Source organism: Mesoplodon bidens (assembly GCF_964165515.1).
Source record: "Mesoplodon bidens genome assembly, chromosome: X".
In the NCBI taxonomy this organism is placed as follows: domain Eukaryota; kingdom Metazoa; phylum Chordata; class Mammalia; order Artiodactyla; family Ziphiidae; genus Mesoplodon; species Mesoplodon bidens.
Genome location: NC_138163.1, coordinates 133,078,801 through 133,105,205, shown reverse-complemented (window position 1 = coordinate 133,105,205; position 26,405 = coordinate 133,078,801). Strand labels below are relative to the sequence as shown.

At 42.4% G+C, this 26,405-nt stretch overlaps 1 protein-coding gene across 2 annotated transcripts in view; it reads right to left on the bottom strand.

Annotated features, from left to right (window-relative positions):
* Positions 1 to 247: 247 nt before the first annotated feature.
* Positions 248 to 26,405, bottom strand: part of ARHGAP6 (Rho GTPase activating protein 6) — a 164,505-nt gene continuing 138,347 nt past the window's right edge. For both annotated transcript variants that reach the window (XM_081221957.1, XM_081221956.1), the window contains 4 exons: positions 17,202 to 17,299; positions 6,874 to 7,142; positions 4,976 to 5,056; positions 248 to 2,240 (listed from right to left, as the gene is read on the bottom strand). In XM_081221957.1, coding sequence (XP_081078083.1) covers positions 1,555 to 2,240; positions 4,976 to 5,056; positions 6,874 to 7,142; positions 17,202 to 17,299 — 1,134 coding nt within the window. In that variant the 3' untranslated portion in view covers positions 248 to 1,554. The remainder of the gene's footprint in view (positions 2,241 to 4,975; positions 5,057 to 6,873; positions 7,143 to 17,201; positions 17,300 to 26,405) is intronic.

The window sequence follows — 26,405 nt, the reverse complement described above, 5'->3', positions numbered from 1 at the left end:
AGTTCCCATCCTGGAGCAAACCAGTTCCTCATCGACAACTGAGTTTCAGATGAGTGACAATCAGCCTTCAATTGCTTCAGTGTCACCGGGTTACGTCCCCAAACCACCTGATAGTTCTTACTAGCTCTTTAGCTGTGTTTGTATAGTACTGCCATTATTTATTACACTTGGACTTGGGGATAGGGAAGTGTATGTTTGCAATGGGGTGCGAGTTCATTCACTAGATTTAATGCCAGGGAACAAAGGCTTTGCTTAACTTTTTATTCATTATGGCACAAGTAAGAACTTTAGGAAACACCACTGAAAATGTCATCGCCAATATGAAAATTAAGAGTAGCATGTTTTATAAAAAAAAAACCATCTTTTTCTATAATACACATTCCCTTATGAAGTGAAAAAAATTTTTCATAAAATACTGAAGCGAATTGCCACCTGCTGGTCAAAAATGGTTTTGCAGTTGAAACACTTCAAATGTACTACTGCACTATGGTAGGAACACTTTACACGACACATAAAATTACCGAAGAAAACATTTCCTCAGCCTTTGGCACAATGTAAATACAGAGCTTAATCTTTTTCCAAATACGATTTAGTTTACAAAGCCCTGCATATAGTTTGGTTAATACTGATTATGGGGCAAAAGGAAAAACCATGTTCTGTAATTTGAATACTCTCTTTTGACCCTCAAACACTTTATAGTTGGATTCCAGTTTGCAGTTTTGAAAAATACATAAAAATCGTACATTATAAATATATATTATATATGGTCTATATAAAATTGAATTTGACCTAAAATGGGAAGGACAACTTCTTAATTATTCTTTCTTTGTCAGGCACGGCCTTTCTCTCTGAATTCTTTCTAAAGAGATTCTAAAAATATATTCCATAATGTACCAAATTTAATATTTTCCTTAAAACATATTCAATATGAAAAAGCATTCAGTGACTATATTTTTTTGTATCTCACTACTATAGAAAAATATGGCTTCTCATATTCTGTTTTATTTTGTTTTGTTAGTGTTTTCCTTAGGCATTGAAGGAAGGGCTGTCCGCAGTTAAAAAGCTATGGCCAAAGCACAGAAACCCGCTTGTGCGTATTCTAGAACACTCTATAGAATCTCATTACTTAGAATAAGTGATTTAAAAATGTGTTCCTTCTGTTTTCTGTGAATATAACATATAGGATTATCATACATAATCTGTTACGGAATATACAAGAGTCAAAACTGAAGACACATAAATACAATTAAGCTATACCAAAGCAAGAGTTTTATCTTATACAGAGCCAATGTGAATAGCTTTTAGATTGGATATTAGCATCCATCTCTGTTTTTCTTTTCTCTGAAGGCTGGCTGTGCAACAGAATCTTATTATAAATGGCCAGGGTCCTGGTGCTCTATGTCTTTAAGTGAACTGACTTTTCTCGTGTTATTTTTTTTTTAAGTGTAAAAGAAGAAAAACAAGTAAGTGCCCAATTGTCCAACACCCACTTTTTCCCCTACCGAGTGGAAGAAGGCTGTTTGGGACGTGAGGGCTGAGCGTGGAGGGCTCATCTCATACCAGCGTCTCCGGGAGGGCATCGGGGTTGTCGGTGGATAAGAGCTCCCAGATCTGCCACCGTTCCCTCTGCCAGTCGAGCCAGTTGGGCTCCCCCAAGGCCTTACTGTTCCGATCGCTGGCGGGACTGGGGTACGCGCTGCTCGCTTTTTGCTGGGCGGCCTGATGATCTCGCTCGGCTCTTTGGCTTCCCTCTTCCAAAGCTGTTCCGGAGCCTCCTTCTGGCCTCTGAGGCCTCCACAGCGGCGGCTCCGCGGGCTGCTGGGCCGATGCTAGGGCCTGCTTCCCTGGACCAGGATACGGAGGAGGAGGCCTCTTGTCGTGCCTGGCACCCTCTGCAGGTCTCTGGTGCAGAGGCTTGGCTCTCCTCTGCAGCCAGGCCGCCTCCGGCTCGCGCTCCGCGAGGTCTTCGGTCCAGCACGGCTCCGGCCTTGGCCTTGGCGCGCGCCTCCCGTCCCCGCCGCCCTTGACGGGGGGCGTGCTGCAGACGCGGGCCACGGGGGCGTGCACCCTGCACTCGGCGATGGTGCTCGTGGTCTGAGTCCTGGCAATGACCTGCGCACTGCTGTCCAGTTCCATGGGGCTCCCCTGCCACCGGGGCCAATTTGGGGACAGGTTCCCCTGAGAAAGAGAACACGGCCCCAGTCCGAGGGAGCTGCTTTCAAAAATGTCTCCGTAGGAACCTGGGAGCCGGAGAGAAGGAGGAGAGATGGAACTGGTTTGTAGAACCCCCGTCGGGATGCCCTGTTATTTCCTTCCTACCGCCAACTTCAAAAACTGAAGAAGTGCGGACACGCTTAGTCGTTGTTGCCTAAAGTAAAAGACTTCCTAGTAAGAGACATGAGCAGTGCTTTTTGGTTACTGGCACAATTCGTGAAGCAGCTCCAAAGACAGATGCCTGGACTCTGACAGGTTAGCTGTCAAATGCAACTGAATGGTCCTTGGCCCTAATTTATGTTGTAGGAAAGCCCCCTTCTGCGTGGTTATGAAAACTTTTCTGAACCTAGAAGGTGAAAGGAACATTCCCTTCCTGTTCAGTGCAACTTGCAATCCAGAGGAGACACAAATAATGTTTCCATGTTTCTATTGTGTCAATTAAAGCTGTAGGAATAAATGAAATGAATCAAAAATGCCTCATTTGGTGCCAGAAGATAATGAAGACAGCAGTCGCTGTGTATATTCCACCACCACTACTGTGGGAGAGACTGGCTCGTTGTTCACCAAATCGCCCCCTTTCCTTACTGGATGACATTTCCCAGCCTCCCTTGCAGTTAGGAGGGCCACATAAATGAGGTCTGGCTAACACATGTGCAGAGGTGTGATGTGAGCCATTTCTAGGCCTGGTCTAGTAAACAAACAAACAAACAAACAAAACCAAAAAAAACCCAAACGCACTCCTAGTCTTTCCTGCTTGCTTACTTCCTTTAACTTCTAGCCCAGGATGGAAAAACCATGGAAGACTCCAAAGCCTCTGAGGATGGGGGAGCCACTGGCTAGATGGAACTTGAGCCCCTGAATGACTCTGTGGAACGGAGCACTCCCACCCGTCACCGCCCTGCACAATCCACAGTGGACTAGGCGGCGAGGGAGAAATCAACCTGGGAGAGATTAAGCCACTGACATTTAGGGGGTGTTTCTTACAGCAGTTAGCCTTCCCTAACTGATACAACTTTCCTCAGGAAATTGAAAGGAGAGCAAAACATTGTGCATTTCACAAGCGAATGAGGAGCCTATGTCCTCAGGCTGCCTTTTTCCTATGGATTTGCCCTGTCCTCTCATTTCTTTCTAGTAGGCAGGAAAAGAGAGCAGATCATTTTGGGGAGAGAGGGGCATATGAGCATTTATATAGGGACAGATCAGAGTTGAAACAGCGAAGGAAAACAGAGCAGAATATCGTGGAATAGTTTATCCTTGCGGGGAAAGGCAGTAAAGCACTTCATGGGATACAATGAGATGTAGTTAGATAATGGATCAGTACTCAGGTACTCAAACTGGATTAGAGGCCATTAAATTAAAAACGTACCATGCTTTAAAAATGTAATATGGGAGGTATTAAAAACAATGAGAAAGGGAACATATACACACATGTACACACACATATACATACATACACACACATTTGGGAGAAACAATAAAACAAAACAATTTACACACTTCATGCAATATATTAACATATATTCCAGATGGATTAAAGAATTAAGGGTTAAAATAATGGAATACTATGAAAGGGAAAAGTGCATAGATGACTGACTCTCCAATGCTTAAGTAAAAGTAAAGATTAATTTTGTGAAATAATTCACAACAAGAGAGAGTGATAGACCTACTTATGTAAATCATTTAAAAAAATTTCAGATATCCAAAAAGGGGAAAAAAACTGCAAGGGATAATAATATCAGGGGCAAACAAAGTGGACAAAGGGTTAACGTCTTTATGATAGGAAGAGTTTGTAAGAATCAATTTTAAAAACACTAGCATACACAAATAGCCAATGACATAACTGATAATCAGTGGGGGAAATTCAGCTGATTAATAGAAAAATGGAAAAATACTGGTGAGAAAGAAAGGCAAATGAAAATAATACAATTTTGTTCTTTAAAGAAGCCAAAATGCAAACGCAGTGATTTGCAATACCAATGAGGTTAAAGTGACACAGACAGTACAGTGAAATGGCACTGCCATCTACAGCTTATGGAGTATAAGCCAACGCATCTTCTGTGGAATGTGAAGTGACTGTACCTCTGAATTCTGGAAAACGTTCATCATTTTTGACCCACTTTCCTATCCTGTTCTTTTGTTTGTTTTGTTTTTGTTTTTGCTGCACCACGCGGCTTGCAGGAGCTTAGTTCCCCAACCAGGGATTGAACCCAGGCCCTCAGCAGTGGAAGCTTGGAGTCCTAACCACTGGACCACCAGGGAAGTCCCCCACTTTACTATTCTGGATTTGTAACTGGCTTTCTGAAATTTTGTGAATTTTTTAATAACTTAAAATACCAAAAAAAAAAGTTACATAGAAGAGGTCCCTGACATCATAACTTATTACAACATCAATAAAAAATGGAAACAACTCATTGTCCCAGCATTGGGCTATAAACTACGAATATGCATCTGGAATACTACATGGCTCTTAACAATAATAATGGAAAATAACTGGAGAATGGACGGTAAACGAATCATATAAAGGTACACAGAGAGAATGATTGTAACTATCTTTAAAAACGCTTGCAAACGAAATGAAATAAAGTCAAAGACTGATGTACTTTGGTGGAAAGGATAAGTATAGCTTTATCCCCTTTTTCTGTTTCCAGCATTTTCCAAATAATATTTGACAAGCATGTAATATGATGATAGTAAGGTGAAAATGAAAGGAAATTAACTTAAAAAGTAAATGAAATATCAGTTTAAAAAAATTATCCTTTACCTGTTATTCCTGGGTCTTTGGATCCACTTTTCAATGTTGAATGCCAAGTTCCCCAGATATTGAAAGCCTCCTCTGCCATATCTAGGAAGAAGTGTATAAAAAAGGTATGTAACTCACAATCAAACTGAAGAGCAAAAACTCAATAAACAAATATGTTTATAACATCTCTTTTGCTCAAAGTACTATATTCGAGACTGTGATGGATACAAGACAGAATACAGTGCAGACCTGCCTTTTAAGATGCTTATTCCATTTGAGATTTACAAAAAGCCTCTTTCTCTATGATGGCTGTGGTAGACAGAATAAGGACTCCCACAAAGATGTCCGTGGCATGATCCCCAGAACCTGTAAAGATGTTACATTCAAAAGGGACTCTGCAGGTGTGCTTAAGTTATGGATTTTAAGATGAGGAGATGATCCTGGATTATCCGTGCGAGCCCGATGTAATCACAAGGGTCTTTATAAGAGAGAGGCAAGATAGAAGATGCCACGTTTAAAGATGGAGGAAGGGGCCAGGAAGCAAAGAATGCAGGCAGCCTCTGGAAGCTGGAAAAGGCAAGGAAACATTGTTCCCTAGAGTCTCCGGAAGGAACACAGCCCTGTGGACCCATTTTAGATTTCTGATGTCCAGAACTGTATGATAATAAATTTGTGTGTTGTTTTAAACCACTACGTTTGTGGTCTTTTGTTACGGCAGCCATAGGAAACGAGTACAAGTGTGATGGGTGGCAACAGCTCTGACCGCATTAACATAGAGACAGAAGAATAGTTATAGTTTCTTTATCTGGTGGCAGCAGAGTCAGTCCTGCATGTATTTATTCATACATCCCCTTAGTCCGTCTGTAAATATTTACACCTACCTTAGGTGTTTTCACCATCTCATTTAATCCTCACTACAATCCTGCCATGAGATAATAATGACTATTTCTAGAAGCAAACGTCTACTGGATGCTTCCCTGTGTTCCACAGTTCATATGCATTCTCTCATTTAATCCTGAAGAGATGACTCTGAGTCCATTTTACAGATGAGGCAAGTACTTTCGCATTTTAAAAATAAATTTTATGCCTGATGGGAACATGGGCTACTGTTTTCATTGTAAATTAAAAAAAAAATTTGACACGAATATTTGTAAAATTAAAAAAAAAACTGCTCTGATTAAAAACACCAAAAAACAAAACAAGCCCTTTCAGAGTGGCTCTTCAGATTAAACTATAAATTTGAGATAAAATAGTAAGAATTTGCACTGTGTCTTCCAATTATTACTTTAAAAGTGTCCTGTTGAGTCCTGACCCTGAGGAATTACTCTGTGGAGGGAGAGAACAGAACCAAACATTCGGTGGTCAAATGAATTTGAGAAAAGCTACAACCCATACCCTCGCTCCCATTGTGGAAATTCATGGTGCCCCCTAGCACTTTAAAGAGTTTGAGAACTTGTACAGTAGAGAGACCGTTAGCTTGGTTAACCCAATATTTCCCAAATGTATTTGACCATGGAAACCTTATTCTGCCTTAAAACGTCACCTCCCATGGAGACCTCTTTGGAACATGCCAGCTTGTTATATAGTAAGTTCAGCTTGTTCCCTTTATAAAAGTTAACAGCAATGGTTCGGTGACATCTTAGCCTAACAAATAGGCACCCAAACCCACAGGCCAGGACACATAAAGTTCCTCGGATGCTGGAGCAGAAAAGTCAGCTGGGAACGTCAGGGGTTGTCAGAGCTTGAGACTGCTTCCCAGCTAGCTGGGTCTGCAGGGACTCAGACTCAGAGTCGGTGTTTGGCAGGTCCTCAGTAAATGCTCATTGAATTAGAGAAACGTGAAATGGTGAAGGGATGGAGAGAAGGTCCCAAGCACCCACATCAGGCCACATGCAAATCAAAGTCACTGGTGGAGTTACCTTTCCCAAGCCTTGGTCCAGGAGAACTCTCCCTCGACTTCGAAGATGGCAAGTGGCCCACCCGCACATACTGCTCTGGCCCTTTGTAAAGCTTCTCTGAGCCCCCCGGGGCCACGTCCTCTTGCATAGCCAGCAGGGAGCGCTCGGACAGCACTGGGGAGTTGTTGTCATAAGGGGAGAGGTCTCCGCTGGAGGCCTTGTTGGAATCTGTGGACGAATGCCTTCCTCCCACGGGAAAGGAAACTTCCGACCTCAGCATGTCAGGGCTTCTGGCACAAGGAGATAATGACAGGTGCGTAAGTGTGTTAACAGTGACTGACCAGATTCAAACAGTCCGACGGTTTCACACGGGACAGGAGGAGAACGCATGGACACGGGCTGAAACAAAGAGAGCTGCTGAGCGACGTTCCAAGACTCCTGGGTCAATAAGGTGAAAGCGGTTCTATGAAATGGCCAGCAGATGGCAGTAAAACCCAACAGATGTTACAGGAAACAGCAAGGCGAAGTGGGGCGGGGGAGGGTGAAACACATGGATCCCTGTCTTCTCCAAGGTGCATCACTGAAATGCCTGTCGGATCAATCCCTGTTTCCATTTAAAAATTAAAGTCTGCTGCTCACTATCTGTTAAGTAGGGGAAAACTGTAGATAACTCTTTTACTTTCCTCAATATCCTGAATTAAAAATAATTCAGATAAAACTATGATTAAAACTTTACGCGTAATTCATTATGGCTTTACGGACACCTTTTCTCCCCGCACTCAAATACTTAGTGTGAGTGAATCCATCCTTCCTGAGGACAACAACGATGATGATGATGATGACGATGATGATGCTGGTGGGAATAACTGTTTCATGGTTAAAACGGTGGCTAAAAGGATAAATATATGACCATCACTAGAGTCCATTGTATTTAAATACACCTAAAAAGATTCTACCAGGCACTAGTGCTTTTACACGTTGATATAAAATGTACTAATTAGCATATCCATTAAGGTTGATATGTGCATGAGTTGTCACAGCAACAGAAATAACAGTGAAAACAGCGAGCGGAACAGGAAGATGAGAACATCAGGAACATGACAAGAGTGTTGGAAGTCTTACCTGGGAACATCTGTATTTTCTACCTTCCTCAAAACAGTGGCCCTGACATCTTAAAGGGAAATGATCAGAGATTGATGAAAAGTTCCCAAACCTGCTTCTGTTCCCCCCATGCTCCCCCACTTCACTTCTCTTTACTTGTCTTTGCTTTCTTTTGGTTTAATTTTTCAGAACAAATCCTTTGTGATCTTAAAGAAGGTAAAACCCATGCCTGAGCAAGCCTTTCCTAACCAAAGCGTTCTGTGCATGCAACACGGAGGAAGGACGCTCTCAGGGGGTCTGGCTTCACAGTGGTCTCCAGCAGGGGTTAGTGCCAGGGGGAAGCATCTCAGCAGCTGGGACATGCTTTCCCCGTCCCCGTCACCGAGGCAGCCAGAGGCCCAGACACTTTTTGTTGAGGGAATTTCTTACCCACATGGAATAAACAGTCCTTTCCTTGCCTCCATTTAAACCGATGACTGATAACCTCATGGGAAAGAGCCAGAGGACAACCACAAGGATGGTTTTCCAGAAACTTTAGGCCTCCAGTGAATGAAGGAAAAATAAAAGGAACTTACTACTTCTGCTGGAAAGTGGGGGAAGGAAACGATTTAACCTCCACTATTTAATTAAAGGGGGAAGCCTCCCTAATTCTAGTGGAGGGAACACAAAACAAAACAAACGGACACTTGTCTGTCGTTGTGGGGTTCGACTCTCTTTGAGGATGCTCTACTATGAAAATGAGAAAACACGAACGTGTTGAATTGGTAGCAACACAGAGCTCAGCTCACAATCAGGGTCCTACTTTCTGACCAGGGCTAGATATCAAATTGCTGGGCTACTTTCAGTTGTTTTCCCTGTTTAGTTGACATTTTTCCATTCATTAATGAACATGTCTTATGTCTACTCAGCAAGAATAAGTCACAGTGTTATATCGATAAGAGTGGGCACATAAAGCCTTATTTTATGGGCTGTTTTAAAGAGAGTCAAGTCAATTCACTTGCCAAAACAAAATTAACTATCAGGGCTTCGAATGCTTTTTGGCCCCTTTACAATAGGAGGAAAGTTTTGGAAAGGTCGTATTGTAGCTCACGGAGACCACAATAGTTCGGTCTCATAGCTTGCTCTTCTGCCTTACAAAACATACAGAAGAGCATATACTGAGCAAAGTATTATAAGTTGCAGATTCAGCCAACAGTTATGTGCATAAAGAAAAACACCTCATGAAAGAAATTTCTTGAACATCTCAGTACTAGGGACATTTGGGTTTCTCCCAGGCCAGCAGGTTATTTTTACCTACTTGGAGGTAAAAATTATTTTTCCACATAGAACCACGGGTCATGAAATAAAGAACGTATCTCTCTTTGCAATGACCGCTAAAAGGCTCTGAGGAATTGGGGCTCTACTCGAGTTGGCGTATTGGAGCTTGTGTGATATTGGAGCTTGTGTGAAGCCTTTGTGTGTTTCACACCCCAACTTCATCTTTTACCTTATCACTCTTCCACTGCTTTCCTTTCCCTGGTCTTTCAAATTACTTACTATGATACTGTTCCACTTTACATATTTTTGCGAGCTGCTTCAATACATTGGTTTTGGACTGGTGTAAAGACAGGGAAATCAAGTCCATGCTGCTGGGGGTATTAAAAAGGCAGCATGCTTCATGAGAGCATTCAGTTTGGTTAAAACAAAACAGAGAATAACAGCAATAACCAAAATAACTGAAGCTGTCACATTGTTTTTTCCTCCATGATCATGGCTGTGATTGGATCTGATCCAGCAGAGGTGAGAGAGGAGGGGAGGTGGAGAGCCACTGTCCTCTTCCTCTGCCTTTGGGCTGACTCTGCAAAACCTCACTCAGTGGTTCTGATGTGGCCGCATCGCTGTCACCTGGGAAATGCATTACTTGTTGGAAATGCAAATTCTCAAGCTCCATTCTGGACCTCCTGACAAGACTGGCCACCATATGCAGGGCCCAGGGCAAAGTGAACATGCGGGGCCCTAAGATTAAAAACATGATTAGAATTTCAAGATGGCGACAGCAGATCACTAAGCCAAATGGGTGCTGCTTCTGAGTGCAGGGCTCAGCCCACGAAGCTGGCTTGGCCGATTGAAAGGGAACCTCTGGGGGCAGGGCTTCAAGAGCCCTCCAGGTAATTTTGATGCTTGGGGAAGTTTGAGAACCCCAGATACCAAACCTACCTGCCTTCCCTCAACCCACAGATGTGACTGTGGGCTATGGATCTAGTAAGTGTCAAATCAGGAGGGAAACCACAGACAGTGGCCAAAACCTCAGCCCTGGCTGGCAGCGGGGGTAAATGTGGTGGTCCTGACCTTGAGGTGGCTGGCGCCACAACTGAGTAGAGGAGAGGGAGTGTGCCCAATCCAGCCAGCTCCGGTCTGCAGGATCCGGATAACTGAACGTTGTTTGGTGATGGATCAGAACGTGTTAAGGGGAGGGGGGGGGCAGGAGGGGCCAACCTGCCTTTCTCTGCTCTTCTGTGTCATTCTCCCAAGTCAAGCCACCAAAGTCACCACAGCTGTGGCCCCAATCAGGGGAGAAACTGGAGGAGGTGGCTAGAGCTAATCCCTGGAGGTAGAGGTGAATGAAGCAGACACAGACCACGAACCTCCTCAGGGTGGCTGGGGTCACAGCCAGGGACACGGGCAGGTGGGGAAACCCCATGACAGGTGACACCTCTTTTCCCAGCCAGCGTACTTGCCGGTGGAAGTGGATACCGATTGAGTGCCCATGGCAAACAGCTTGTGGTATATACACTCATGTGAAGTAACGCCTTGGCCTGAGAGAAGCACAAAAGTTGCTATTTGTATAGAGTCCATTATGTGGCAGAAATTGTACTAAGCTACTGTTAACAACTCGCCTTGTTTCTGATCACAAGTCTAGAGACGAGCCAAAGAAATGAGGAGATATCAAAATTACACGTCTTTCTAGCAGTACCGGCATTAGGGGTTGAGACTCCTTAAACTCATTTCATAAATACTATTCAAAATGATTAAAAATCAGTAGTAAAATGCTTGTTTTATGCTTAGAGTTGGTGGCCCTTTTATATGTTTAAAGTATTTCCTATTTATCATTTTATTTTCTCGGCAGAGGTCAATAAGATGGTGGCCAAATGTACCTAAGAACCCATGCCCAAGAACTGTCTTTCCACACGACAGCCCACCAATTAATAAACAAAATAAACAAAATAAAACTCCTCAGAACTCTCACTATAACACTGGCAGTTCAGAGTTCTAAAAAATTTGAGTGTCATTCCATCGCTTTATCATTAAATCAATTGGAAACAAATCCAGGACCCTCCCTCTGGAAAATGAGACAGGAGCCACCAACATCTTCTCTAAGATTTGCCTCTAAAATGATTCTACTCTAGGAAGACAATTTGAAGTTCAACGCTCCAAGTAAAGGCAATAAAATATTCATGCATTTATCTAAACTATTTATGCTAACCCGTGATTCACTAGATGAGAAATCGTTTAGAAGCACAAAATGTTCCCTCGCTCTATGTCTTGGAATTTCATGGGTTTGAGCGGATACACTGCCAGTTGACATGGGTTTGCTTCCATGAATGGAGAGCTTTCCCATGAGACCTGAAAGCCCCGGGACCATCCACAGCATGCATGGCCAGTCTCAGCCAACCAAACAAGCATGAGATGGACGCGGAGAGCGAATCACTTTCTCACCCTTAGCTGGTCCCTTCAGGTCAGGGTGTAAACACGCTGGCAGGGTACTGTGGGCAGGCCTGTACTGCAGCCGGAAGCACAGAACTTGTTCTGTGGATAAACGGAAAACTCCGGTTCAATCACCGGAAGTGGCCAGCCCAGCCCGTCACTGAGCAACCCCAGTGAGAAACACCTTTGGGGATTTTGAACTTGCATTGGCTTCGTGCTTGGCTTTGCCATGAACGGATAAACCTCAGTCTGTTGGAACTCAAAGCACATAACCATCTCGGACACCGTTAACGGTACCAGGAAAGGAATCCACTGCCACAGTAGCTCTGGACTTATGGAAGGTTTTCACATTCATCATGCTCAATTCTGCAAAGCATCCCTTATGCAGAATCCTAGGGACAAATGCACCCTGCTCCACAGAGAAGCTGACACGGATCCAAACTCCCACCAGGAGATAAAGCCAGCACCCTGGACATTAGAATTCGCCCAGGTCTTTTAAAATTTTTTGATATTCTGCTCATCAGAGATTTTTGGTGTTAACTTTGATTTTTAAAAAATACTACACTTCAATATTGTTCATTTTGATGACCGTTTTAACACACCCTTAAAATCTGCACCTCACTCCCCTCAGCCTAGCCCCTGCCCTGCCGTGACACTGCACTTCTGTTCTGTTGCAAATGCCTGCGTTTAACGTACTTTGCCCTCTTTGACTCCATTCTCATCCCCTAGTACTTTACATCCCTAAATCAAGGGGGAGGGTCTATTTTAAGTATCTTTGAAGAAAAGAGCACATAATTCTAATAAATATACCAGACAAGCAATTAAAAAACTGGAAGTCTTTCATTGTTAGTAATATAAATCTCTTCTAATCTCCTCTTGGCATTCCATTTTAGTTGAGGCCAAAAATGTAAGTAGACAAGCACAAGAAGAAATAACGAATCCTCCTCTCACTCCTCCAATTCTCTTGTCGCACATAAAGAAGGGAAAAGATTCAAATCAAAACATTAAATCCCCAAATATCACTAAACGTTTCATCTTTCAAAACAGAAATTTTGAGGAATATGTTCTCGTTCTTGGTTTGACACTCTTTTGAAAACTTACTTGTCCACTCCAGATAAAATCTTGTGCAGTTTCCACGTGGGGCACAGGAATCTAAAACCTTATTTAGGTATGTGAACTGATGGCAAAGAACAGAAGCTTCAGGAAAAAAATCAAAGGGTCGGAAGAAAATAATGAGGCAGCTTGTGCATATCACTGCACTTATGATCTTCATTTTAGAAGCTACTGTTGCTTCCCACTCTGTGGTCTTCCTGCGAATCCTTTCCATTCTTACCTTTCATAGCCCTCGTAGCTGAGTTTTCACTAAATAAGCTCTTTGGAACAAGAATTCTGTCCATTCCCATTGCGCCACAGCTTATCCAGGTTCTCGACCTCATGACCTGCAAATGCAATCGCTTCCAGTCCCTTCAGAAATCTACCTGGCCTGGTGCGAGCAGGTCACGTTCCCAACTTCAGTGCATTTCACCCTCACCCCTCTGTCTGTTCCAGAACTACGCCATCATCCTGATGCCAATTAGATCAGGTGAGCTTTGCCTTTCAAGACAGTGCCACAACTTAACGTGGATGGGTTCTCTCACGCCATATTGCCTTCATAGGTTGCTAGCTCATGGACAGCAAGGTAGAATCTAGTGACACCCAAGTTTTTGGTAAGTTTTTGGTAAGTAGCTGTAAATGAACAGAATGGTGAAATACTAAGTAATGTGATAATAATCACTAACAAGTACTAAGCATTTATCTAAAAACCAGATTCTGTTCTAATAGCAGAACAACTCCATAAAGTTAGTGTGACTTTTTATCCCTAGTTTACAGATGAGGAAACTGAGACAGAGAGAGATGAATTTATTTACCCAAGACCACACAGCTAATAGCAGTGGAACTGGAATTTGGACTCAGGCAATCTGGCTCTGAATCCAAAGCTCATAACCAGCACGTTATATCATAGAAGGGTGTGCTATTGATGGATAATTGACATGTCAGTGTGGCCAGCACTGTCTGGCATTGGGGGTACTATAACTTGTCACCACTGTATTCTGTCACTACCATGATCTATCATCACTTTAATTCTTTGCCGCTGCTTCTTGATTTAAGCACCGCTGCTAAGCTTGCTATTTAAGGGCTTCTGCCCTCTGTGCTGGCCGGCCTCTTTATCGTGTCCCCAGCCAGCTGACATATTTACTTTTATGACCAGGCCCTGATTCAAGCTCCCCAAACATCCAGGCCTATTGACAACCTCTCCAGCCTACAAAGTTCCCTGCAAATCCTTGCTCTTCTCAGAAGATATCGAAACTCCACGTGGATCTATGGTCTGGAGCGCTGGTTCCCTTCTTTGTCAACACAAAGACCCCTTTGGAGTGTAACAAATCACCTACCTCAAGTCCCCGGATGACAGTAAATATGTAGTATCTAACGGGGCAGCTCTCAGCTGGCAGTTCTTAGCCTGGCTGCTTGTGAGAAACACAGGGGAGCTTTAAAAAATCCCAGTGTCCAGACTGCACCCCGGAATAAATGAATCCAAATCTCTAGAGGGGGTGCCCAGATGGAGCTGTTCTTCAATCTCCCCAAGTGATTCGAATGGGAGGCAAGGCTGAGAACCAGGGGCTCAGCACATATCATCTTCACCCTTGTAGGCCTCCTTCAACAAGTCTGCAAGTTCTTAAAGATGTAAGCATTTATACAGAGAATGGATAAACAACAAAGTCCTACTGTAGAGCACAGGGAACTACATTCAGTATCCTGTGATAAACCATAATGGGAAAGAATATCAAAAATGAATGTACATATATATATATATGTATAAATGAGTCATTGCTGTGTAGCAGAAATTACCAAAACATTGTAAATCAACTATACTTCAATAAAATAAATATTGAAAAAAGAAAATAATATGCCTTGAGATTTTAAGCTTTTGCTACTCAAAGTTTGCATCGTGGCCCAGCAGCATCACAGCATCATCTGGGGGCTTGTTAGAAATGCAGTTTCTCAGACTCCCTCCCCTAGACCTACTGATTCAGAAAGAACATTTTAACAAGATCTACTGGTAATCTGGATGCATAGTGAAGTTTGAGAAGCACGCCTTTAAAGCACGAAGAGACTACCTACAGCGCGAGGGTTAGGACTTTTCAAGCCTCAAGAGGCCATTAAAAATAAATATTTATTTACTAATGTATGTATTTTCACTTCATGGTAGCATCATCAACCTTCTGGGCTGCTACCTGACGTGTACCTAGAGGAAAAAACCAAACACTCCCTTCTCCTCCTCACTGCGAAAGTCTTCTCCAAATGTTTTCTGTTCGATAATGCTAGTCTCTGACATCTTCAGTGCTCCTGTGAGCTTACCTTCCTTTTCTTGAAGCCCTGACACTCACCTAAGATCTTGGTGTAGGGTCAGCTTGCCTAGGCCTTACAATTCTTATTCCTATAGGGACAGAGAACAGGAGAGGCTGCACCATTGCACAGTTTGGGATGGGCTCTAATATGTACGCTTCCTCCTTTTCCTAAGAGTAGAGAAAGAAAGGCTCACTTCTTGGCATTTACATGCAAAGAGCGTATTGAAAACCACATAAAAATAACTTCTAACATCTATTCTTCAAAGTATAATATTCACATATTTTAAAATGTCATATAAAAGCAGAAATTCGATAAGTCAAAAATCAGTGGGTTTTTTAGGTGTGTGTTTTCTACCTTTCCCACAGAGAAGTGTTTTTTTTTTTTTTTTTTTTTTTGCAGTAGGCGGGCCTCTCACTGTTGTGGCCTCTCCCCTTGCGGAGCACAGGCTCCGGACGCACAGGCTCAGCGGCCATGGCTCACGGGCCCAGCCGCTCTGCGGCATGTGGGATCTTCCCAGACCGGGGCACGAACCCGTGTCCCCTGCATCGGCAGGCGGACTCTCAACCACTGCGCCACCAGGGAAGCCCCAGAGAAGTGTTTTAAAGGCAGCTTAATGGGGGATTCACAAAGAGAAAGGCTGCCATGTCTGTTTTCTTGCACAGGGGAGGGAAATAAGTGAGTTCCTTTAAATTCTGGTAATACAAGATCTCCTATGAAGAAAAGCCCTTTGTTTGTTTAAATTAGAATCTCCACCTTGATGATAGTTAGGAATCTAGGAACGTTTTAAGTGAGCCCAATTCTCTGATATGAAAAGCAAGACCATGAAATACCAGCCCATGTATACAATCTGAATACATTTTTATTCCCTCGTGGCTCTCAGGGTTTGAATCCTGGCAGAATGTCTTACTTGAAGCAGAATTTATCTTGATAATGATTGGCACAGAAATGGATTTTTTAAAGTGCTCTTGAAAGGACGATCCACTTAAAAATTCTTCCCTGTTCTACAGAACATGGAACAAAACAATGTGCAACTGCTTTCCACCAAATTTCTCTAAAGAATGTAATTTTTACATACCTGAAATAGTTTTAAATGAAAATTAGTACATCAGGTTCGACATCAGTACTAAAAGAACAGTTTAACACGTGTCCACGTTTCTGAGATACCATTGAATAAGACATACCATTACAGTATTTTATGTATGACTAGGAGGGGAAAAATGCTATGAATTAATTTAAGACATGTCGTTGATTATAAGATTAACCTCAGTTTCAGAGATGATAAAACATGGGGGAAAATGTGTCTTAGAACTGTTGAAATTCAGTAGATTAACAAGCACAGCATAAGATGATACTTTCACGAAGGAAACAACGTTTCCTGTCACAAATTTAAGGTTTGGTGTCATGGTGGCAACATCACTCCTGGTTCATGATGCAGTATTACCCCCTTAACTAGCTTTGTTAAAGTTCACCCCCATACACTCTGCCTCTATAGCGAATGGTTAAGATAAATCATAAAATCTGACTAATGGGAAAATTCAGTGCTTCTCCTTTGGGGGAAAAATGGTGGCTAACCGTAGCCTACAGCAAGGCTTCTTATTTTCCTCATTGCAAACACGGGTGCTTGTGTAGACCGGCGTGCATTTTTCTCAAGAGGATGCTAGCTATAAAAAGCGGGAGAGTTAAGAGGGTGAGCATCTCTAATTTCATGGGTACCTAGGCCTTGGCTGAGGCCTGTCTTGTGGTTTGCTAATGCATCTGTCCCGTTGGTAAGTTACACACGTAAGATGCATCCAGGCGCAGCCTTAGGGGCCCCTAAGCACAGTTTTTCGGATTCTAGAAGTGGAATCACTGATGCACATCACTGTCAGTTCCTGAGCTTCCTGCCAGTGTGATTTAGTAGGGTTTTTTTTTTCCAGTAAACACAGTCAAAAGGACCTCAAGGGGCTAGAAAAAGAAAAATGAAACAGAAAAATCCCATAAAGCAGTTTCTAATTTGATAAGTGGATTGGTAAGACAAGCATTTTCTGTTTACGTGGATTGATCAGATTTGCCAGGAAGTCACCAAAATTCCACTCAAGTCACCCTGCGTGGAGTTATGTAAACTTTTCTAATTCTTTGGAAATGAAAATAGAAATCCCCAAGGCGGCTTTAGAAGATGGAAAAACTGGCATACTCACGAAGATTGGGAGGCCTTTCTTCTGAGTAAATAGTCCACCACATCGGGATCGGTCTCTAACAGGCTCATCAGCACTTCATTCTGGAGATCCGGGGGAACCTGCAGGGGCCAAATGTTGAGGCATAAATAAAACCACTCCAGCAAGAGGCGAACTACGGTCATTGGCAACTTGACAATAGTGTATAAAAGGGTGCCTTCAAAGTTGTAAGAAAACAAGAGTGATCTGTTGGTTAAAACCAAACCTACACCAACCCATACAGCCAGTTTCATTCTTAGGACAAACTGGATGATTACCAAATAGTCATAGTCACTAGTCAATTCAATTCAAGTGGGGTGAATTGTCACCCCACTTGCGACTGGAGATACAGCCTAACCATTTGGGTACCTCTGTTGCTCAGACTCGATTTTCTTGGCTTTGAATAAGCAAAATATCATGGTTAAGCGGAATGGTGTTTGTAATTTATTGTCCAAATGGGGACACTTTCTAGAGTTCATATTTAGCACTATGCCAAGACAACAGGCGTAAGTTAGGACCATCTCGGGCAGTTCTGGAACACAGGATCAGTTTATTGAGGACAGGCCCTGGAGCCGGAGACTGCTTGCATTTGAGTCTCAGTTCCACTCGCTGGGTGTGGGAATTCTGGCAAGGTATATGACCTTTCCAGGTCTCAGTGCCCTCATCTGTAAACTAGAGATAATAAGAGTACTCACCACAAAGGGCTGATGTGGTGAGTAAAGGACTTACTACATGTTGAGAACTTAGAAAAGCACCTGGCAAATAGAAAACACTCAAAAAAAATGTTGACTAGTTCATCTGCACATGCCACTTTGTCATTCAGTGCCTGCCTTCACTCCTTTCTTGCCTCCTGGTCTACCATCAATTAAAAGTTTCTTGCTTCATAATTTGATGAGGCATCACATGAGTGTTATAGATGAGCTTCATGTGTTTCTCTAAGCCTAATCCTCAGTGCATTAGAAGATGACCTTACAATCCTAAATCATTCATGTAGAAGTTTTTTCTAGGAGGAAAGATTGAACTCGGCTCCAGTGGTTTTCTACTCTGTAGATGCTGGTAGCTCAACCAAAGGAAATTCAAACTGTTGAGGGAAAATACATTTTCAGTCTGATTCTCTCACATGTGGGCTCGGAAACAAGACTCTTAAATACTGTGGGGACACATCTTCTGAGAACAAGTGTTGGTGGAAGAATTGCCTTCTGCCTCTGGCAGAACGCAATTCTTCTTGAGCTCTAAGAAGCTGGAAACAATTTTATTAACAAAAACAGGGATGAAAAAGCAACAAAATGCTTTCCTCCTTTCATAAATCTATTCTTCTTACTTCATTCTGAATCGTCATTAATGACATTGCCAAAGCCTAGTCAAACAAGCTCAAAATCTGGGTTGGATTCAAGCTTCTCTGTGTCCTTTCCCCTCCATGTTCAGAGCTGGGAGATCTACTTGATTTCATCTCCGTGATGCCTGTTACTTCTTCCCTCTCTTTCCCATTCCAACTGCAATCATCCAGGTTTGAGCCTTCATTACCCCTTTGAAGTGGTCGTCTGTTGGCCATTACCAGCCTTCATTTCCCTCTTCTTATAACAGTCATACCCCAAGTTCCCTATGGAGAACTAATTGCTCTCCAACATCCAGCTGGAGGGTGAGGTGTAACCTAGCCTAAGAAAATGATCATTCCACTCCCAGACTACCATGGCTGCCTGAGCAATGAGCATGTGACTTCATTAGAAGCAATGAAAAGCTGTGAGAATTTCCCAGAGACTTCAGAGGGACAGGATACAGGGCCTGAGGATTGTGCTGACAATTGAAGAAACAATTCCAAGAAATGGAGAGAAAGTAAAGGGCTCTCTTGACATCACTTGAGTGCTGGGTAAAGCTATGCCTGAAGCCACATTTGCTCTGGATTGTTCAGCTGTGTGAGCCCCCAAATTCCTTAAGCTAGTTTGAGCTTTTAGTTGAAAAGAAAGATATATCCTTGATGAGGCTTTGATACAACAGCTTGCTAACTTGTGTACTATTTCCTTCAACTTGTACATCAAATTTCTCCTCTATGTGGTTGTCAGAATGCTCTGATCAAGACACTTGATCAAAACCCCTTTTGATCAAAGCCACTTACTTGCTTGCTTGCCTCAATCTGTATTTCTCATCTTCTCCCCCAGCAGTCATCCTCACACACCCACAACCTCAGTACCACTGTGCTTCTCACTCTGACCTTTCCCCACCTCATTCCTTTAATTCGTTACATAAATATTTGGTGAGTGCTTACTGAGCGCCAGGCACTGGATGCTGGGATTCAGCGGCAAACCAAGCAGACAAGAATCCATGTCTCCTTGAAGAGACAGTGAATATGGGAAGACTGGCATGAAACAAATAAACAGAAAACATAGCATGGATCACATGGAGAAATATAAAGCAAAGAAGGGCAATGAAGAATCCTGGGCCGGGGGTGCAATTTAAATAGGATTGTCAGAGAAACTGACAATTTAGCAGATGAAGGAACTGGAGAAAATCATTCCAAGCAGAAGGAAGAAAGAATTAGCAAGATGTTGAATCAGGAGCAGTTTGGAGGCCAGTGAGGTTGGAACAGAGTGAGAGGAAGAAGGCAAGTGGTAGGAAGTAGGTCAGGTAACCAAGGCCAGATGTTGTGGAGTCTTACTCCATGATAATGACTTCTGCTGTCAATCTAAGTGGGTGGGGAGCCACTGGAAGTTTTGAGCAGAGGACTAACATGACTTGTCATCACTCTGGCTGCTGAGTCACTAGGAGATTGTAGGGAAGCAAGGGGTAAAGCCAGGAGTGCAGATGGGGGCTGTTGATACATCCAGAAGAGAGATGATGCAGGGCCGAACCAGCATGGTGAGCGGATGAGAAATATCTGGATCCTGGAGACAGTAAAGGTAGAGACGATAACATTAGCTAATTGACTGGATGGAGAGAGAGAGAAGGAAGAGGGAGAGGGAGTGGGAGAGGAAGAAGAAGAGAGGATGACTTCAACGTTTGGGGCCTAGGCACCGGGAAGGATGGGGGTGCTGTTAACTGATGTAGAGAAGCTGCAGGGCAAGGAGGAGGCTGGGGGTCAAGATTAGGGCTGTGGCTTTGGTATAAGACGGAGAGGCCTGTGAGACATCCAAATGAAGGAAAGATCAAGTAGGTGATCGGGAATAAGGATCTGGGGTTAAAGAGGAGTCCTGGGCTGAACATAGAGATCTGGGGGACACATATAGATGGTATTTAAAGCTCTGTGACCAAATGCAATGGCCTGGGAATGAGAATGGAAGGAGAAGAGAAGGGGCAGGACTTTTAGGTCCAGGCTGAGAGATTGTTCTCTTACTATATTGAATACATTAAATAAATAAAAAGACTGATAATTTTGACAAACAACATGACCCAACAGATATACTTGATTACATCAGTTTTTCCAAAAGTAATATTCAAAGGGTGCAAATGAGAAGAGAGAGAGAGAACTCATTAAAAAAAAAAAGAACAGCGAAGCAAAAAATAATATAGGCCAAAAATGTATATATTGAATTTTTTAAAAAGAATCTTCCATGAGCAAATTAGGAAGACTATTTCTATTTTTGTCCAGTTGGTTTAAAATTTCCTATGCTTAAATGAAGCAACTGACAAAGGATTAATCTCCAAAATTTATAAGCAGCTCATGCAGCTCAATAACAAAAAAACAAACAACCCAATCCAAAAATGGGCAGAAGACCTAAATAGACATTTCTCCAAAGAAGGTATACAGATTGCCAACAAACACATGAAAGAATGCTCAACATCATTAATCACTAGAGAAATGCAAGTCAAAACTACAAGGAGATATTATCTCACACCAGTCAGAACGGCCATCATCAAAAAATCTAGAAACAATAAATGCTGGAGAGGGTGTGGAGAAAAGGGAACACTCTTGCACTGCTGGTGGGAATGTGAATTGTTACAGCCACTATGGAGAACAGTATGGAGGTTCCTTAGAAAACTACAAATAGAACTACCATATGACCCAGCAATCCCACTACTGGGCACATACCCTGAGAAAACCATAATTCAAAAAGAGTCACGTACCAAAATGCTCATTGCAGCTCTATTTACAATAGCCCAGAGATGGAAACAACCTAAGTGTCCATCATCTGATGAATGGATAAAGAAGATGTGGCACATATATACAATGGAATATTACTCAGCCATAAAAAGAAACGAAATTGAACTATTTGTAATGAGGTGGATAGACTTAGAGTCTGTCACACAGAGTGAAGTAAGTCAGAAAGAGAAAGACAAATACCGTATGCTAACACATATATATGGAATTTAAGAAAAAAACATTTCATGAAGAACCTAGGGGTAAAACAGGAATAAAGAGACAGACCTACTTGAGAATGGACTTGAGGATATGGGGAGCGGGAAGGGTAAGCTGTGGCAAAGCGAGAGAGAGGCATGGACATATATACACTACCAAACGTAAGGTAGATAGCTAGTGGGAAGCAGCCGCATAGCACAGGGAGATCAGATCAGTGCTTGGTGACTGCCTGGAGGGGTGGGATAGGGAGGGTGGGAGGGAGGGAGACGCAACAGGGAAGAGATATGGGAACATATGTATATGTATAACTGATTCACTTTGTTATAAAGCAGAAACTAACACACCATTGTGAAGCAATTATACTCCAATAAAGTTGTAAAAAAAATTTCCTATGTTTAGACATGTAATAAAAAATTTTGCTCCAAGCACCAATCCATTCCCACTAAGAATAAACAACTGGAGTGCATGGCCTTCAGAGTGGTGCACACAACACAATATTAGTTCTCTGAGAGTATATGGTGTGTCTAATGATAGATTATCAACTCAGATACATTATTAGAATAGGTTACAGGAAGGATCATTATTTGAAAATAACTTGCCATAAAGTTTTGCAGAAATAGCATAATTTCTGCAATTCAGAGTTTTTACTCATTCAGCTAGGCTTTATTCCCAACCAATTATAATTACTGAGGCTTATTTTCTGTAGCATATGTGACCTTTACTTGGTAACAAATGCAAATAGAAAGGGTCAGTGCTATAAACCTATCAACAGTTTCTTTTCAAAAGACTCATGATACCATTTTGGCTTGGAGACACTATTTACAAATAAGTGAAAAAATATAGCTTAAAAATGTGGATCCATGTATTGCAGGAAGAGTAGATAATATTTTCCTATGCATTATGCAAGACTGACTACAGTGTACATAATCCATTATTTTAATTAGCTTATTTATAGCCCATTTTGATTTAAGGCAGCTTCCAAAATTCATATGATAAAACCACATTTGTTTTTGTTTTTTAATAAAGGAATTGTTCAGAAAATTGGAACCAGTGGGAAAATGAAGGTAGAGAATTTGAAACGATGCCTGGAACTGACTTTTAATATTCATACTACAGCATCCAGTGCTGTTTTCCCAATAATTCCTGTCATCTTTGTCCACATTTGCACATTTCATTTCCAATTATTTAATAAAAATTTCAAACTACTGGCTCAGTTCAATTGGATGAGCATTCATTTTCTATTAATTTAGATACTTAATAGAGAAACTAAAGTCAGGGGAATGAGCTGAATAGAAACAGCTGCTTACAGTAAGTAAGAAGAAACATCCACGCAGACTATTCACATATGCATTCCTTTTCAGTAATTAGGATGCTGTCGAAAGAATATCTGACCAAGAATCGATAGTTCCCGAGGTCCCGTTTTGGCTCTGCTGCTTATAATTAATATAAACTTGGACACATCGACCATCTTCTTTAGGATTCTATTCCTGAATCTGAAAATCCGGGCATATCCTATCTGTCCCTTTTGCCTTTATGGAGATGTTATGGGGATCAAAAGGGCTAACAAATTTGAAAGTACCTGACTAGTTGCAAAGAACTTTAGAATAAAAGATTTTATTGGAAATAGACAAAATAATAAGTTAAACACTTAAAAGAAAATAATAAAAGCAGATAACTTGGAGATGGTCAATGTTTGCTCTGAGATTTCTTTCTTGACTAACAGCCATCAATTTCCACCTTTTATCCTGTGAGCTTGCAAAGAAACATCATTCTTCTCTTTTGCCTAACACTTCTGGTGGGTAACTAAGTTATGGGATTTCCTCTCGATATGTCTCCGTTCTTGACCACCCCTTGATTTCTAGAGTTACAGTGTATGATCTCTTGGCACCTCAATTGCAATGGTCTTGAAGCCAGACTCTGTGTAGCTTCTCCATTTTGGCTTTTTCTCCTGTGCCAGACCTCAAGTCTTTGGGCTGGTCACATCATCAGAAGGCAGGGATTATCTGACTTGACCACCTGGAACTGATAGAGGGTCCTAAGGTTGCAGTTCTCTGTCAGCTGGCCTCCTTCACAGCTAGGCCAAGATCATATGAGCCAATCCTGGCCACGGTACCCTAAGTGGGAGGGTCTTATAGAAGCTTCTGGAAAAGGTTCTCCTCCATATTGACAAGAGATGCAGGAGAGAAAACATCTCTCTTTGTGACTGGATGTGATAATGGCTTCAAGAGGTGCTGGAAGTGACTGTGGTCTCTTGCAGCTAAAGATGGCGGACCAGAGAGAGCATAAGTGTGAGTGAGCCGCTAAAATTGTGCCCTCAGACTTCTTATTATGTGAGATAATAAATCCTGATGTTTGCCACTGCCTATAGTTGATTGTTCTCCACCTTGCAGTTGAAACTCCTACCTGCATATCTACAACCTTTCACCCACTCACTCACTCACTCAATTTTATACTCTTCCAGAACACAGGGTAGGTGGTGCCTTCTATGCAATGGATGCTGAATAAATGTTGTTGGAATGGCTACAAATAATAATAAAAAATAACCCAGAATTATTGGTCTTCATGGTGTATACTGGTTATGTTGCGTTTGTCTAGATGCTTCTCTCTACTTATAAGCAGTACCCATCCCAAAGGGCTCCTTCCCTTACAATTTATTGTTTCAAGTCAAAATCTCTACTGTGTTTCATGGCACAGGGAGATCAGCTCGGTGCTCTGTGTCCACCTAGAGGGGTGGGATAGGGAGGGTGGGAGGGAGACACAAGAGGAAGAGAAATGGGGATATATGTATACGTATAGCTGATTCACTTTGTTATACAGCATAAACTAACACACCATTGTAAAGCAACTGTACTCCAATAAAGATGTTAAAAAAATCTACCGTGTTTTAGTCAACTATTTAGTAACTTCAGATAATTTCTAACGGTACCATTTATGGTTGTTTTTATCTGGAGACTCAACTCCTTAGCTTTTCATATATTCCTTCAAAGGATAATGCTATTTCAAAAATCAAAAGAACTTTGGACTGTCCTGCTTCAGAGAAAAAATGTAAACACTGCACATATGAAGGAATAAAGCTGTCATAATTAAAATCCACCCTATCAAATTAAAGATGAAACCTTGAATGATTGCCTAGGGTATAACGGCTATGATGTATTTTATTCCATAAACCAGAGAGAGTGAAAAATGGTTTGAGTTTTCTCCATTTACTAAGTCACCATAACAAACCACTAAGGGCATCATGCATCTAAAGAGCACTTCCCAGGACCCAATCCTACTGTACTGTACTTGTGTAGGTGTTTCACACCAGTCCACCACTTGGCACTGAGCCAAGAAGGATGCTTTGCATTTAAAACTCTAACAGTCCCCAGCAGAAGTAAATGTCATTGGAAGTCATGATGATATATTTTTTTAAGCTAACAAACACACCGAGAGAAATCACTTTGGCTATTTATGGGAGCAAAAGCTCAAACTTGGACAGGCCCAGCCTAGAACTTCTGTGTAGCTCTGGTGTGGAGGATGGCTTAATATTATATAAGGAGGTCTCAGTGCACTTAAAGGGCCAGAATGTGTTAAGTTCAAGAAATTTTTCTCACGTGCCTGACACATGCCAGGCAGCGTTTTTGGCAGTTGGGGCACATTATTGAACAAATATAGTCGAAGAGCCCAGGACTCATGGAGCTGTGAGGGGGGATGACTCGAGGAAGGTGAAGAGCTTCTGCCCCTCTCCACCTGCGTGTGTCACCAACAGTGCACGCATTCTGTCACTACAGACAGGGACAAGGTGAGCGGGCTTTCACAGCCATCTGCTGGCCTGGACATCAAGTGGGTCGGTGTTATGATCAGTCCAGAGGGATTAATGCTGTTGAAGGTCCCCTTTCTGCCCCATTTTCAAACTGGTTAAAATACTCTCCCCCGTCCACCCCCAGCCAAATGAATTCCATATCTGAGACGTCACGTTAAAGCACCTCGTCTTTTGTGAGGGAAGGCATCACACTGTAGAAATAATTCACTCAGTCGCCGCATCACTTAGGCGAACGATCTTGGCTTGCTCCTGGTGAAATGGTGGTGCAATTGAGAATAAGCTGATGATGTACATAATGACTAACCCGACCCCTGGCACACAAACAGTGGTTATTTTAAAAACAGTGGTTATATAAAAAGGGAAATGGAAATCGTATATAATTATCTGGATGGGGGTGGTCTCTTGTTTGATGCCCTGGATTACTGCTTGACTCCTTTTGACTTGGCATGTGAGAGAAGCTTTAAGAAAATGTAATTTGTGCCGGGAAAGAAGAGAACACAGAGCAAAGCCTGGCTTCTGAGCTTGGAACCCTCAACACAGCCTCTGACCCTTGCTCCCAGCACTTCTCATTCAAAATTTCCCACGTGCGCTATGCTGATCCCCAGCTCAGGCTGACCAATCAGCAGGGTGGGAACGCGCCGCCGTTCCCACGCCTCCACAGCACCCGGCACTTTCCATCAGCCCACAAGGGTGGTGCCTTCTCCTCTTTCCCTCTCTCCAAAAAAGAAGCCCTAGTAGTATCAGCCCTGAGACTGAGCTGACTGTTTGCTCCACTCTGCTCTGAAGCTCTTAGTAATTCCAAGAGCCACGATGAATTTTCTCTGGCATTTCCGACATCAATTACAGAAGCCACAACTTGCAGAACAATTAATGTGTTCATGATTGAGTCGGTGAATGCTTTCTGCCTCACAGTGATAACACGGACCATTTCTAGATACGCATGATTCTTCTCTTTTATTTCCGGTGTTCCCAGGGAGAGCATCATTTTATGTTTTCCAATTTTTAGATAGTTGTTGATATCAGAAATGGAGGGTTATGATTTAAAGTTTGGGGGAATCTAAGGAGTATGGGCACCAAACCCAAAACCAAACAAACA